General features: G+C 50.0%; 1 protein-coding gene across 5 annotated transcripts in view; it reads left to right on the top strand.

Moving 5' to 3' along the window:
* Positions 1-11878, top strand: part of ACACB (acetyl-CoA carboxylase beta) — a 162621-nt gene extending 150743 nt beyond the window's left edge. For 4 of the 5 annotated variants that reach the window (XM_073021076.1, XM_037996568.2, XM_073021075.1 and 1 more), the window contains 8 exons: positions 1902-1998; positions 2609-2744; positions 4114-4291; positions 5975-6087; positions 7859-8013; positions 8704-8874; positions 8983-9119; positions 9869-11878. In XM_073021076.1, the coding sequence (XP_072877177.1) occupies positions 1902-1998; positions 2609-2744; positions 4114-4291; positions 5975-6087; positions 7859-8013; positions 8704-8874; positions 8983-9119; positions 9869-9995 (1114 nt within the window). In that variant the 3' untranslated portion in view covers positions 9996-11878. Of the gene's footprint in view, positions 1-1901; positions 1999-2608; positions 2745-4113; positions 4292-5974; positions 6088-7858; positions 8014-8703; positions 8875-8982; positions 9120-9868 lie in introns of those variants that run through there. The other variant, XM_037996570.2, reaches the window with a different exon arrangement.
* Positions 11879-16502: the final 4624 nt, after the last annotated feature.

The following is a 16502-nucleotide window of genomic DNA, read 5'->3' on the forward strand; positions in this document are numbered from 1 at the left end:
ATCACTTGAACCCAGGAGGCGGAAGTTGCAGCACACCTAGATCACACCACTGCACTCCAGCCTAGGTGACAGAGGGAGACTCTGTCTCAATGAATGAATGAATGAATGAATGAATGAATGAATGAATGAATGAATAAATAAATAAATAAATAAAGTACAGCTGGGCACAGTGGCTCACATGCCTGTAATCCCAGCACTTCAGGAGACCAATGCAGGAGAATCACTTGAGCTCAAGGGTTTGACACCAGCCTGAGCAACACAGCAAGACCCCATCTCTACGAAAAATATTTTAAAATCAGGTGATTGTGGTGGCACACGCCTCTAGTGCCAGCTACTCAGGAAGCCAAGGCGGGAGGATTGCTTGAGCTCCTCATAATATTTAATGTTAAGGGAAGAAATTGCTCATTCTGTGATGCCAAGTGAAAAAGACATCAGTATCCAAAAGTCTCCGAAATATGTTGAACTTCTAACTGTTTAGAAAAAAAAGACTAGAAGGAAATAGATGAAAATGCTAACAGTATGGTGATGTGGGGTGACTCAAGTTTTTTTTTTTTTTGAATGTTTGTTTTCCTGTCTTTCTAGCATGAATATATGTTACTTATTAACAAAATGAATTCTGGCCAGGTGCAGTGGCTCACCCCTGTAATCCGAGCACTTTGGGAGGCCGAGGCAGGTGGATCACTTGAGGTCAGGAGTTTAGACCAGCCTGGACAACATGGTGAAATCCTGTCTCTACTAAAAATACAAAAATTAGCCGGGTATGGTGGTATGCTCCTGTAATTCCAGCTACTCGGGAGGCTGAAGCAGGAGAATTGTTTGAACCTGGGAGGCGGAGGTTGCAGTGAGCTGAGATTGCGCCATTGCACTCCAGCCTGGGTGACAGAGCGAGACTCCATCTTCAAAATAAATAAAATAAAATAAAATAAAATAAATTATATTTTTAAAAGCAAAGCAAAAAAAAAAATCCATTCCACCTTCCATGTGAAAACACTTTGAAGACTGCTCTCCCCAACCCCTGCCTTGTGGGGTAAATGAGAACCATGTAGTGATGCACAGTTTAGTAGCAAGTAACTGATGTAATGGCATCCCCTGAGCTGAGTCTCTGTCCAGTTCAACATCGCTCAGCCCTTCCCAAGTGCAACTTGATGTCTAGACCTATACTGTCCAGTGTAGTAGCTGGCCACATGTGATTCTTTAGTTTCATTATAATTAGTGTTATTTCGAGACTGGGTCTTGCTCTGTCACCCAGGCTGGAGTGCAGAGGCATGATCACTGCTCACTGCAGCCTTGACCTCCTGGGCTCAAGCAATCCTCCCACTTCAGCCTCCCAAGTAGCTGGGACCACAGGTGTGCACCGCCACACCTAGCCAATTTTTTTATTTTTTGCAGATACAGGGTCTCACTATGTTGTCCAGGCTGGTCTCAAACTCCTGGACTCAAGCAATCCTCCTGCCTCAGACTCCCAAAGTGCTAGGATTACAGGTGTGAGCCACCATGCCCGGCTCCTTCAGTTTAAATTGAACTAAGTCAAAGTGACAGAGGATGACCTGTTCCATTCCTCACACTTGCCACGTTCCACGTGCAGCCCACAGCTCCTGTATTGGACAGTGCAGATGGAGAACATGGCCCTCGTCACGGAAAGTTCTAGTGGCTCATGCTGCTCCAGGCCCCCCACCATCCCAGCCCTCCTCTGATGGTTCTTGCCCCAAAAAGGCCACCAATAGGTCTGCTACCTTTCGAGGCTCTCACCATTTTGGGGCTTTTTCTTTGCCTTCCAATAAAATAATCCGCCAGATTAAAAAGAACATTCTCCTCCACACGCCCTCACCCCCACACCCAGAGGTCCCCAAATGCGTCTGGGGTGCTGCCCAGGGTCTGGCTCACCAGTGCTCATTTTCCAGGCTTGGGGGGATTCCCGTGGGAGTGATTGCTGTGGAGACACGGACTGTGGAGGTGGTGGTCCCTGCAGACCCTGCCAACCTGGATTCTGAGGCCAAGGTGAGGGGGCCAGGAGCTGTGGCTGCTGGTTCAGCCAGCAGTACTGTCTTGAGAGTGGGTCCTGGGCATGGGGGTCCCATCCCTGCCCTGCCAGCTCAGGTGGAGAAGCAGGGGACCCAGTGCAGTCCCCGGCCCTGGGGGGCTCAGTGGCTGTTTCTCTGACACTTTCTCTATGGGTTGCATAAAGGGCTGCACCTTCTTGCTTCTTCCTCAGCAGATGATAAAGGTCCCTAGAAACCCTTCCCGCCTCCTGCCCTGCCCCTGTTGCTGTTTCTGCGCTAGGCCAGGGCACAGACTGAGAAGAGCTCAGGAGTCAGAGGGCCAGGTCCCAGGGCCAGCTTTCCCCCAGCTCAGTGTGACCTTGACGAGCTCGGCACCCCTCAGAGCCTGGAAATGAGGGCCACAGGAACCTTGCTGGGCTGCAATGGGAGGGTCAAGCCTGGTCCTGAGCCGAGGAGATGGGGCTTCTATCCTTCTGAGCCCTGGCTCTGGTGCTGGGGCCAGCACAGATCAGATCGCCTGCCATCTAGGGCGAGGCTGCGGCAGCCGTCCCTGTGTCCTGGGCTGCTGTTGCGCGGAGGCATCTAATCCCCACAGCTCTGTGTTCCAGATAATTCAGCAGGCAGGGCAGGTGTGGTTCCCAGACTCAGCCTACAAAACCGCCCAGGCCATCAAGGACTTCAACCGGGAGAAGTTGCCCCTGATGATCTTTGCCAACTGGAGGGGGTTCTCTGGTGGCATGAAAGGTAAGCCCCTCCCTGCCTGTGGTTACCCCAAAGCCTTGGGGTCAGCACCCAGGACAGCACCCTCTGGGTGGTGACGCTCATGTCCTAGTCTGTGCCCATCATCATCTTAGCTGTGTCTCCCAACAACCCTGAGGACAAAAGACTGTTCAGGTGCCCCACCACCCTGCTTTAAAGATGAGGAACTGCTGGGCACAGTGGCAGGCACCTGTAATCCCGGTGCTTTAGGAGGCCAAAGCAGAAGGATCATTTGAGGCCAGGAGTTTGAGACCAGCCTGGGCAGTATAGCAAGACCCTGTCTCTACAAAAAATAAAATAAAAGTTTAAAAAATTAGCTGGGCGTGGTGGCACATGCCTATTGTCCCAGCTATTTGGGAGGCTGAGATGGGAGGATTGCTTGAGCCCAGGAGGTTGAGGCTGCACTCCAGCCTGGGCAACATAGTGAGACCCCCATCTCAAAAAAAAAAAAAAAAAAAAAAAAAGAGGAACTGAGGGTTGGAGGCAAAGTATGACTTTCTAGAGGTCACACCATGAGGTCCAGCCTCATGACTGGGGCAGCCCCAGGAGCTGCCCAGTGACCTGGGCAGGCACCTCCCCATTTGGCAAGGTAAGGAGGATGTTTGTCCGCCCTTCCCTCTGCAGAAAGCGGCTCTGAGCCTCATGTGACCTTACAATTGTGTGAGGACTTTTTAAGCCACCAAGCATGTTTGGGGAGAGAGTGGCTGTTAGACCACTGGGGTGTTGAGGACAGAGCTGGATAGGAGGCAGGCAGACCTGCTGTGAGTCCTTGTTAGCTGGGAGACATCACTGAGCCTCAGTTTCCCTCCTTTGTAAAAGGGGGTTAAGAACAGGACCAACCTCAGAGGGCTGAGGTAAAAGTCTGATGAGCTAATTGCTGGCATGCAGTGTGATTGTCAGTGCTGTTATTATTGCATTCTTGTTTTCATGCAGGGTGCCTGGGGACCTGGAGAAATGTGTCTTGGTGGGAAATAAGGGCCATGTTGCCTGTGCACATTGGGGAAGGATCAGTGTGACTGTTAGCAAGGGTTTTCTTTGCTGGAAATGGAGCAGGGTGGGGACAGTCACGGGTGAGGGCATCTCAATTCCAGTTGGAAAGAATTCTAGAGATTGGTTTCTCCCTGTGCCTTCACAGATAAGGCCACTGAGGCCCATACTGGGTGAATGACCTATTCAAGGTCACATGGCCACTTAGAGAGTGATCAGTGCTCCTGACTCCCAGCCCAGTGCTCTCCAAGCCTCCTAGCTGAGCTTGCTCTCTCAGGACTCCCAGGACAACTAGGGCAGTGGGTTTCGTGTGAGGATGAGTGAGGGCCCTGAAATTGCCAAACTGGGAGGCTGCTTTGCTTTTCAGACATGTATGATCAGGTGCTGAAGTTTGGAGCCTACATCGTGGATGGCCTCAGACAATACAAACAGCCCATCCTGATCTATATCCCACCCTATGCGGAGCTCCGGGGAGGCTCCTGGGTGGTCATAGATGCCACCATCAACCCGCTGTGCATAGAAATGTATGCGGACAAAGAGAGCAGGTGGGTGTGTTGCCTTTAGCTTGGCTTAGCCTTTTCTTGTTTTCCCAGCCTTGAGAACCCATGACCTTGGGGGATCATGGAGGGGTGCAGTGGCTGGAACCTGTGGGTGGTGGAGGAATGTTGTCTCTTCTTTCATGGTTTATACTTCTCCTTCCCAAGGAAGTTTGTGATCAAAAAATAAAAAGGAAAGACTGAAAGCACTTGAGCTTCCTGGCAGCCAGGATGAAAAGGGAAATATGATGAGCCATGTATCTCTCATTAGACTGAGCTTCTCCTAAAGCTATGAGTTCCTATAGGAAATGTTTTATTCAGTTTTAAATCCCAGGGTCTAGCACAGTGCCCAACTCCTGGTAGGTGGTCAGAAAATACTGGCTAAACAAATGACTGAATGAATACTTGCGTGAGAGGATACTGGTTCTTTGCAAGAGAGTTAACCTCCTTGGCACTTTCCTTAGGAGGAATTTATTAGAGATTCTTACAGAAAGGATCATGACAGTAATGTTCACAGCACAGTGACTGATGACTTTGAAGTGAAAACTACATGCTACACAGGATGCAAAGGTCTCAATAGTCATTCTCCTCCAAATATAGGCACAGCATTCCTGTGTTCACTCCCTCATTCATTTGTTAATTCTGCTAGACGTTACGATATGGTGGCAAATGGGCCAAGCTTGTCCTGCATTCAGGGTACTCAGACCCTTGTCAGGGACTGCTGAGGTCAGTCCTCCAGGAAGACTCAGGATACTGAGCAGCACTTGAATGGAGTCATTGCTAACTTTTCATGCTGGCCACCAGGAAGCTCAGAGCTACTGATAGTATTCTTCAGGGCTTCTAAGCTGTCAAAAGCAAAAAGCGGCAGGGGGAGAATGAGGGGTAAATAAAAATGTTGGAAATGAGGTCAGGTGTGGTGGCTCACGCCTGTAATCCCAGCACTTTGGGAGACTGAGGCGGGTAGATCACTTGAGGCCAGGAGTTCAAGGCCAGCCTGGCCAACACAATGAAACCCCGTCTCTACTAAAAATACGAGAATTAGCTGGGCATGGTGGTATGCACCTGTAATTCCAGCTACTTGGGGGGCTGAGGCAGGAGAATCACTTGAACCCGGGAGGCAGAGATTACAGTGAACCGAGATAGTGCCACTGCACTCCAGCCTGGGTGACAGAGTGAGACCCTGTCTAAAACAAAGCAAAACAACAACAAAAAAAAAAAAAAAAGAAAAGAAAAGAAAAGAAAATGTATGTTGGAAATGGAAGGACAGCTCACACAAGACCATGCAGGGCTCTCAAGGTGCTTTTGTGAAATTTAAAGTGATCAGAAACAGTGCCCCACCTCTAGGAGAACAGAAATTAGCAAAGTTAGAGAGGACTGTGGCTGGAGAGCAGGAGGGTTATGCTGCCATGGAAAAAGTCATACACTCTTAGACCCGAAAGGGGCCTTCCAGAGTTCAGAAAGCATTATTTTAAACAGTTGGCTCAGTCTTTCCATCTGTGGGTAAAGATGCGGAGGCCCAGAGAGGGAAAGTGACTCGCCCAAGGGCACACAGCATGTGTAGGGGTAAAAGAGCTGAGAACTGACCCCCAGATCTTCTGGCTCTCTTCCCTCCAGCTCCCCCAACATCCATTAGCCGTTGCTTGCTGGGCAATGCCTCATACACCCCCATCCCTCTGCCTCTTCTCTTTTAAGGGGGGGTGTTCTGGAGCCAGAGGGGACAGTGGAGATTAAGTTCCGAAAGAAAGATCTGATAAAGTCCATGAGAAGGATCGATCCAGCTTACAAGAAGCTCATGGAACAGCTAGGTAAGGGGGTCCCAAAGGCTTCACCTCTCAGAGGTCAAGAGAAGCCCAGCTGGTTCCATTGCTGGGGGTTTCTAGGATGTTAAAAATAAAATGAAGAAATATCAAAATACAGCTATAATAACTGTGAGGTTTTTAAAGATATTCACATTTATCTTTGTTTGTTTTGTTTTGTTTTTTTGAGACGAGGTCTGGCTCTATTGCCTAGGCTGGAGTGCAGGGTGCAATCTCAACTCACTGCAACCTCTGTCTTCTGGGCTTAAGCCATCCTCCCATCTCAGCCTGAGTAGCTGGGACTACAGGTACGCACCACCATGCCCAGCTAATTTTCGTATTTTTGTAGATAGGGGGTTTCGCCATGTTGCCCAGGCTGCTCTCAAACTTCTGGGCTCAAGCGATCCACCCGCCTCAGCACCCCAAAATGCTGGGATTATAGGCATAAGCCACCATGACTGGAGGACATTCACATTTCTAAATCAACCTTTTTAACATTAAATATCTATATATATAGATAGATATATAATGCCATCGTGAATTTATTTCTCAGAATACACAAAAGATAGCAATTGAAGTATTTGGGGCTGATGGGGAATATCAGAATTTTGGTGGCAAAATGTTCCTTTAGAATTCCCAATCAGACCTAGGATATTTTACTAACTTTGTTTGAATGACAGCTTTGTTTCTCTTGTCGTCTTTAGACATAATTCTCTTTATGTATTTATTTGTTTATTTTTGAGACAGAGTCTTGCTCTGTCGCCCAGGTGCAGTGGTGCAATCTCAGCTCACTGCAACCTTTGCCTCCCGGGTTCAAGCAATTCTCATGCCTCAGGCTCTCAGTAGCTGGAATTACAGGTGTGTGCCACCACACTTGACTGATTTTTGTGTTTTTAGTAGAGATGGGGTTTCACCATGTTGGCCAGGCTGGTCTCGAACTCCTGGCCTCAAGTGATTTGCCTTCCTCAGCCTCCCAAAGTGCTGGGATTTCAGGCATGAGCCACCGCGTCTGGCCACAAGATGTAATTCTCTTTAAATATCCATTTTAAGTGTCAGTGTCTTGTGCTATTCACAAGATTTATTACAGTGTGTGCATGTAATTTCTTTGGTTGGTATCAGGGTAATGCTGCTCTCATAGAATGAGTTGAAGTGTTCGCTGCCATTTTCTGAGTTTGTGCAGAATTGGCATTATTTCTTTGTTTTTGATAGAGGTTTTTACCTATAAATTCAACTTATTATATATAGGACTATTTGTGTTATCTATTTCCTCCTAGGTGAGCTTTGGTGGTTCGTGTGTTTCAAGAAATTTGTGTATTTCATCTTAAGTTGTCAATTTGGCATAGAGTTGCTTATAATATTCCCTTATAATATTTTACAATATGTACTAAAAATAGTAATTGATATAGTATTCTGCAAGCACAGTAGGGTAGGTCTGATGGAAGGGGAAAATGTAGAGTTGCATGTTGAATGCTGTCTTGCAATTGTGAGTGCATTTCTGAGACTGTACTAGCTATTTGATCTGAGACAAAGGGGGCCATCAAGATGGGCCTGGGGTGGGGGTGAGGCCAGTGGACTCTGGGGGACCTAGGGGGTTGAGAGCAGCCTGTGTAGCAGCAGGGGTAATATCAGAGTTAAAGCTCAGACCTCTCATGAGGCAAGGCCTGTCCTGCAAATCCTGATTTGTGCCTTCTTCAAAAAAAAAAAAAAAAAAAAAAAAATCTCCACCCCACCACATATGGCCACCTTCCGTGACTTGACTGGCCTTTCTGCTCACCTGCAGGGGAACCTGATCTCTCAGACAAGGACCGCAAGGACCTGGAGGGCCGGCTGAAGGCTCGCGAGGACCTGCTGCTCCCCATCTACCACCAGGTGGCGGTGCAGTTCGCCGACTTCCACGACACGCCCGGCCGCATGCTGGAGAAGGGCGTCATATCTGTGAGAGCCACGGCTGCCGTGTGGGGTGCAAAGAGCCTACCCTGTTTTCCAAAACGTGGAGGACATTTGGGCTCGGGGGGGCTTGGGATGGGTCAAATGCTGCAGGTGGGAGTCACCTGGGAGCTTTAAAATAATCCCGATCCCCAGATGGCACTGCAGACCAATGAAATCCAAACACCTGGACAGGACCCTGGCAGTCATGTTTCTTAAAATCCCCAAGAGATTCTAATAAGCAACAAAGTCTGATGGCTTGGTCAGTTTGGACCTGGACCGGGGTAGAAATCATTGTTCCTGTCCAGCATTCACCCCGCCCCTCACCATTGCAAGGACATCCCACAGTCACCTCCTACCCATGCCCGTTACTCACTGGTTCTCTTGCTGCACTGTTCTCCCTCCCAACTGGCTCATGCCTCACACAAGCCTGTGTTTGTGTCAGTTGAGGTAGAGGTGGGTACTGGGTATTTATGGGGGACATTTTTTCACCTATGGCCAGTCTGGAGTCCTGGTGATGTCCTGGCTCTGAGCAGGTGCCTTCCCCTCCCTGAGCCTCAGCTTGCTTGCCTGGGATGTTTTGGGAATGATCCCAGAGGCTGGGCCCAGTCCCAGGCAGCCACTGTCATGGGTGTGGTCAGAGCCAGCGGCCCATCTCCTCCTTCCCTTTCTGGGGATTCAAGCCTGGCTCCTCCGCAGGACATCCTGGAGTGGAAGACCGCGCGCACCTTCCTGTATTGGCGTCTGCGCCGCCTCCTCCTGGAGGATGAGGTCAAGCAGGAGATCCTGCGGGCCAGCGGGGAGCTGAGTCACGTGCACATCCAGTCCATGCTGCGCCGCTGGTTCGTGGAGACGGAGGGGGCTGTCAAGGTGGGCCTGGGGTGAGAACGAGGCCGGTGGGCACAGAGGGTGCTGGGGGCTGAGGCAGCCAGCCCACAGCTGGGTACCTCTCTGAGGCATCCTCTGCCCCCTCCCCAGGCCTACCTGTGGGACAACAACCAAGTGGTTGTGCAGTGGCTAGAACAGCACTGGCAGGTGGAGGACGGCCCGCGCTCCACCATCCGTGAGAACATCACGTACCTGAAGCACGACTCTGTCCTCAAGACCATCCGAGGGTGAGTGGCCACCGCACCTGCTTCCCAGGCTCCTGGCAAGAACCCGAGCCAGCATTGACCCCCAGCTGCCCACTCCTAGGCAGCCACTTGAACCCGCCACACTGTGCAGTCCCAGGGCCTCAGGGCCAGGGTCGTGTGCTGAAAGCCACAGTCCGGGGTTGGGCCCCCGCCCGGCCCCCAGCAAAGAGACCATACTCCCCAATGCCCAGTCTCCCAGCCCGGTGGCCAGGGTGGGGCAGAGAGCCCAGGGGTGCTATGAAAACAGTGTGAGACCCTTCCAACTCATGACCCGTGCTGGAATATGGACTTATCCAAAGTCACAGCTTGAGCAGGGTTAGTCACAGAAGCCACATTTGGAACCACTAGCCTTCAGGCTGCTGGCTTCCATGCCAGTATTGGCGTTTCCACAGCGTCCCCTCCCCCAGTTGCCATGCAGTCCCCCTGTGAAGGAGGGAGTCCAGCACAGGGGACCCCATTTTGGGGATGAAGCTGAGACTCAGGGCAGTGTCTTGTCTCAGGTCATGTGACACAGCAGTGACCAATAGGGACAGTGGTGCCTCAAGACATTCTGATCTTTAGGTCACAGCCCTCCTGCTGCACAGGACCATCGTCCCCTTGGGGACCACAGCAGGAAGGGACTTGGGAGCTCTGGGTTCTGGGGTGTGGCCCCACACAAGGAGTCTGCCATCCTAGGGGCCACTGAAAAAGTGGCTGGAGTGACCCCAGCCCACCTCTCACCTCCCTCACAGCCTGGTTCAAGAAAACCCCGAGGTGGCCGTGGACTGTGTGATATACCTGAGCCAGCACATCAGCCCAGCTGAGCGGGCACAGGTCGTTCACCTGCTGTCTACCATGGACAGCCCGGCCTCCACCTGACCCCGGCCTGCCCAGCCATTCCCGGGACCACAGCAAGAGGAACCACCCACACCCTCCATCGGTACACCCTCAGCAGACCTTGAAGACTTGCTTTTAAAAAAAGAAAATCCTGGGCACTTCTGCAGGGCTGCTGGTTCCGAGCTGACACCTGTCTCAATAAAAAGGCCCAGGAGTGCCTCTCCCAAACAGAAACAACCTCCTCTCCATAGCTGGGAAGTTTCTTTTGTTTTGTCTCTGAAGACAGCATTTTTATTGCATCACTAAATCTAATCAAGCTAAAACATCCCTGTTTCCTTTTGCAAAACAGTGCCTGGCCTGTGGGATCCAGGCGTTCTTCAGGCTTCTTGGATATCATATCATGAAATCTTTTATTTTTTTACTCTGAGACCAGCACTAGATGTAAGCATCTCATACATTTCAGCCAAATAAATGGGCCAAGGAAAAAATATATATATATAGACAGGACTAGAGAAAAACCTATTTTTGTAATGATGTTTCTTTGGATACTGTCTAGTCACCCAGGAAAATGTATGGATGAATTTTTTTTTTTTTTTTTTTTTTTGAGACAGAGTCTCACTCTGTCACCTAGGCTGGAATGGGGTAGCATGATCTCACTGCAACCTCCATCTCCCAGGTTCAAGCTGTTCTCCTGTCTCAGCCTCCTAGATAGCTGGGATTACAGGTGCCCGTCACCATGTCCAGCTAATTCTTGTATTTTTAGTAGAGACACAGTTTCACCATGTTGGTCAGGCTGGTCTTGAACTCTTGACTTCAGGTAATCCACCCACCTTGGCCCCCCAAAGTGCTGGGATTACAGGCGTGAGCCACCATCTTTGGCCAGATGATTTTTTATTGCAAGAATGAAATGGCATTTTGTTCCCCAAACGGCCCTAATGAATCACTAGGAGGGCTCCACTGGTAAGCTATGTTTAGCACTGGTTGCCAGGGATTCTCTTTTTGAGAGAGGGAAAGCAAAATGAATGGAAGTGCCCGGCCAGAGGTTTCAGGGCTTCTGGAGGATCCTCTCGCATAGCTCGAGGTCCTCTGCCTGCCTCTTCCCTCCAAGGAAAATGAGGACTGCCCCTTTCCCCTGCAGGATTGGCCCCCAGCCTGTGCAGACACCCTTCTCTTGCCCAAGTGGGGAGCACAGAGGCGGAGAGGAATCCCTTGCCACACCCATGGCCCAGCTTGCTCACAAGTGTCACATCTGTGACGGTCACCACTGCTCCCTTGGAGGGCCACTTGAGTCACTGTTGCTCCCTTCCCTGCTGGCTTGATGAGCACAGATGGTGGGATCTGACCGAGGGGCAGAGCTGTTGGTGACTAAGGACTGGACTGTGGTGGCCATACCGATTTGCTCAGGGAGGATGTTGCAATGCATCCAGCAGCTCCTGGCTCTGCAGGCGGCACAGCCCGGGGCCCTGCAATCCTCTGGTTTCTCCCATTGGGGTGGAGTGGGGGGGTGGAGGGAGTTGGCCACAACCCACTGCTGTGATGGGCGGTTTGTCCGAGGATGCTGAATAGGATGCCTGGTCAATGTGGAAGCCCATGAAGTCACCCAGGGAAGCCTCCAAAAGCTGGGATGCTTGAGGGTATCCAAGTTGAAAAAGACAAAATCTGACCATTAGCCAGTGACGGCCCTGGCAAATGAAGGTGTGGTGGGGCAGTGAGGGATGGGAGAAGGTGAATTATTCCTTATTCTACCCCGAGGTTTGCTGGGGTGAGGGGAAGAATTGATGCTGCTTTGGGAACTGAAGGTTTTTCTGTTGGGAAGGCCCTCTTGGTTTTGGAGAGAAAGGCAAGTTATGAGTAGCTGCTACCCTGGAACGGTGGGCAAGGAGCCTACCAGGAAATGTGCAGAATAAACTATTTTTTGAAGGAAACACTTTGGCCTTGACTTTATTGTCTGGACTGGAGAAGGCAGGTTGCCTCCTCCAAAGGTAGGTGTTCACCTTTGTACCCTCCATTCCTGACACCACAGCTGAGACTTTGAGTGAGTTCCCATCACAGGGGCAGACAGGGATACAGTGAAGGGAGCTGAAGGCTGGACTGACTTGGACAAAGTCATCCCTTTTTGAAAGCACTGGGGAAAGAATGTTTTAGAAAAATACATGTAAGCCTAGTCAATACCACAGGCAAAAAGGGAGCTTCTCTGGAAGAAGGGGGCGGGGGGTTGGCCCAGGCACTTCACATGTGAGTTCCATTTCTTTCCACCACCTTGATCCACCCCTGCTGTGCAGATGAGGAAGCTGAGGCACAGAGAGGTGAAGGCATTTGTCCATGGTTCCGCAGGGATGGAATCAAGTCGGCTTGGCTCCAGAACCCAGCCCTTTCCTTTTATGACCTAGGTCCTTGGTGGGCAGGTTTAAGCCACGCTTAGGAGTTGGTTGTACATGGACCAAAACTGCAGAAGAAGCCCCCACCGCAGCTTCTCAGCACACAGAGACTATTCCGTTTTTCTCCAAAATACAGAACAACAACTGTTACTTTGATTCTGCCTGACACCTTTTCCAGGCATTTCCCCTGAGGGTTCTCCATTCCACCTGACAGTGACTGACGCAGGTATGGGCGTGTGTCCTCAGTAGGGCTGATCAGAATTCTTTAGGGATGGCTGACAATGCTGATGTGGAGAGGACCTACCAATGCAGGGGAAAGCCAAGCCCAGAGATAGAGGGGGAGACCCAGTCCTGTTGGTGGTACTTGGATGCCTGGATCAAGCTATGCCTGAAGTCAGTAGTCCAGTCCCAGGAACCTATCCATGGTTTTTGTTTGTTTGTTTGTTTTAATGCTTGCACTAGTTTGAGTTGGAGCTCTATCCTTAGCCCCAGAGATGGCCCAGTTAGCCCAGAAGACAGCAGTTTATTTCCACCCACAGCAGCACCTAATGGTGGTCTGCATCAGCAGACCCTCCAGGCAGGGAGGTGAGGAGCTGAGAACAAGCTGAAATGCAACCCTCTGGGATGCGGAGAAATAAGCTCTGATTTGATTTTGGATCCTGAAGACTACGGGTCAATTGTTCGTTTTCATCTGGATTTGAAACCCGGACACAAGCTGCCATCTGCCGCTAAGGATGCTGGAGTTTACTCTGTGGACATCAGCTGAAAGTGCTTTTCCTGACAAGGCTTTTCTCCCTTGGAGGACTTAGTGTAGCTAGTCACAAGGGCAAGGGAGAAAGGATCAGACCACTGAGTATGGACAGAGGTCTTGCTGGGCAGGTTGGGTGCTAACTGAACACTCCCCACGATGGCCACTGGTCACGTGCCAGTTTCTGGCCTCCTTCCACACAATCCTCATGTGACCCTTGGAGGTGGTTGCTACATACACTCAATCCTCATTTTTTTCTTTATGAGACAGGGTCTCGCTCTGTTGCCCAGGCTGGAGTCCATTGATGTGACTTCAGCTCACTGCAGCCTCAACCTCCTGGGCACAAATGATCCTCCCACCTCAGCCTCCCGAGTATCTGGGACTACAGGAATGCACCACCATGCCCAGCTAACTCTTTCAGTTTTTGTAGAGATGGGGTCTAGCTATGTTGTCCAGGCTGGTCTCAAACTCTTGGCCTCAAGTGATCCTCCCACCTCAGCATCCTAGAGTGCTAGAATTACAGATGTGAGCCACTATACCCAGCCTCTATCCTCATTTTTATAGACGAGAAAATCCAGGCTCAGAGATGAGCCAACTTCTCCAAGTGCACATAGCTGGTAAAAGGAGGGGCCAGGCCAGGAACCCAGGCTGGCCCAGACCCAGTCCCCCTGGGCTTAATGCCTTTCCGTAAGTCCTGAACCTTTGCAAGGGTTAGATCCCAAAACATGAGAGCATCCTGTAGACCAAGCTCCACTCCTCCTGCCTCCCTGGCTTCCTGGCTAATGCAGCCAACGCCATCATTCAGATCCTCATCAAAAACCTCATGCTCTTCATGCCAAGAGCCCACACGAGGGTGGGCTGCCCTCTTTCCTGATTGGCAGATTTTGTGGCCCTTGATTGGCAGATTCTGTAGCCCCTAAACCACTCAGAGGAACCTCACATTTCTGCATGCACAGTGGGCTCCTCCACATCACAAATGTAAATGTGGGCTGGGTTATCCCCATTTCTACTCCTTTCTTTGGCCTCCTCAATCTCTTATTTTATTCATTATCTTATTATTTTGCCTTCATCTGCTCCAAAAGTCAGTTGGCCTTTTTTTCTCAGGGTCATTCTTTTCCCCTAACATTTTATTATGAAAATTTCCAAATGCCAAAAAGTCAAAATATTTCATAGCACTCACTCTAACCCACCATCTCGATGCCACCATTGACATCTGACTGTGCTTGTACCTTCTTTAACACCGCTCTCTCCATCTGTCCATCTCTCCTTTATCTGTGAATGCATGCTATTATTTTGTCACATTCCAGAGTAAATTGCAGACATTAATACATTTCTCCAGAGTTATTTTTGCATTTCAAAACCAGTTGTTTGTTTTGTAAATCACTTCCTGAGCTTTTCTGCAGCTGAGAGCACATCCAGATCAACAGAGCTGTGTTGAAATGAAGCAGCCAGTTGTGTGGCCAAAGAGGGAACCCCAGTTCTCACAATGCACACACCCCAGAAAAATGCTTTTGTCCACTATTTTATGAGCATGTGCCACAGGCCGAGCACTGTGACAGGGCACCACCACGAGCAAGGCAACCCACTCCTGCCCTTGGGGACTGGTATCCTGGGGTTCCCAACAGGTAGAAATTGCAAGTGGCTAACCATAAGGAGATGTTTAGGGTCACAACTAGTCAAAACAGTGACTGTTAAATCCAGAAATATCCAGGGTCCACCTTCAGAGTCCCTGTGACAGGAACATGAGAAGGGAACAAGGACCATCCACACAGGCCACAGAAAGGTTCTGAATGACCACCATGCACAGCAAAGCCTCCCTATGGCTTCTGCTAACTCAACCAGTGTGGACCAACCCGCCCTCTTCTGGGCACTGGCTTTGCAGCTGATGCACCGAGCCACGCTGCTTGACGTCTGGAGAGATCCGCCCAAAATGCCACTTCCCTGTACTAAGTGCCCTTGGGACAGAAGTATCACTCAATCCTATAAGGCATGGCATGAGTCTTGGGGCCCAACTTCAGCTATGCGAGAGCATCCTGTTACTACCACGAACCAGCCTGTCTAAACTGTCAGTTCACCTCCAGGTGAGCACTGGCTGTTTCTCCTGGGGAACCTCTTCCCCCTTGGCCTTTGTCTGGCTGACTCCTACTCATCCCTCAACACCCAACTCAAATGGCACTTCCCCCAGGCAGCCTTCTTTGACCACCTCTCCCATGGGTTGGGAGCCCTCCTCTGTGCTCTGACAGCCCCTGTACTCTTTTGTGCAACATATATGAAACAGATTTCTAACTAAAACACACAGCTAGGGATCCCTAGGTGTTTCTGGTTGCTGAACCAGGGCTGGATTTTGGAGAATAGTCTGCTGATAGAGAGGTGGTCCTCTCCTGGAAGGTGAGGTGAGAGGATGCTCCTGATGATGTTCCGTATTTTGTAATACCTTGACAAATGGGGTATATCTTTGGATGGAGTACTGTGGAGGAAACACAGGCAAAGAGCCTACACGTTTTCTTGTGTTTTTGTTTTTTTTTTGAGACAGAGTCTTGCTCTGTCGCCCAGGCTGGAGTGCAGTGGTACAATCTTGGCTCACTGCAACCTCTGCCTCCCGGGTTCAAGTGATTCTCCCCCCTCAGCCTCCCAAGTAGCTGGGATTACAGGTACATGCCACCACGCCCGGCTAACTTTTATATTTTTAGTAGAGATGGACTTTTGCCCTGTTGGCCAGGCTGGTCTTGAACCGCTGACCTCAAGTGATCCACCCACCTCCACCTCCCAAAGTGCTGGGATTACAGGTGTGAGCCACCACACCTGGTCTAGTATTTTGTATTTTGTAAGTTTTTATTGCGGTAAAATATACATAACAAAATCTTAACCTTTTTTAAGCATACAGTTCAGCAGTGTTAAGTGCATCCACACTGTTGTGGAATCAATCTCCAGAATGCTTTTCATCTTGCAAGAGTGAAGCTCTGTACCCATTAAACACTAACTCCCCACTCCCCTCCCCCTCCAGCCCCTGGCAACCACCATTCTACTTTCTGTATCTATGAATTTGACTACTGTAGGTACCTCATATAAGTGGAATCGTATGGTATTCGTCCTCTCTGTGACTGGCTTATCCCACTTAGCGTAATGTCCTCAGGGTTCATCCATGTTGTGGCATGGGTCAGAGTTTCCTTCCTTTTTAAGAGCACAGTTATATGTATCCATGCATCCATCAATGAATTACTTGGTGGCTTGCACCTTTTGGTGGTTGTGAATACTGCTGCTATGAAAATGGGTATACAGAGTCAGGTGCGGTGGCTCACACCTGTAATCCCAGCACTTTGGGAGGGTGAGGCGGGTGGATAACCCGAGGTCAGGAGTTCGAGACCAGTCTGGCTAACACGGTGAAACCCCATTTCTACCAAAAATACAAAAATTAGCCAGGTG

The sequence above is a fragment of the Chlorocebus sabaeus genome, chromosome 11 (genome assembly GCF_047675955.1).
Source record: "Chlorocebus sabaeus isolate Y175 chromosome 11, mChlSab1.0.hap1, whole genome shotgun sequence".
Taxonomy (NCBI): domain Eukaryota; kingdom Metazoa; phylum Chordata; class Mammalia; order Primates; family Cercopithecidae; genus Chlorocebus; species Chlorocebus sabaeus.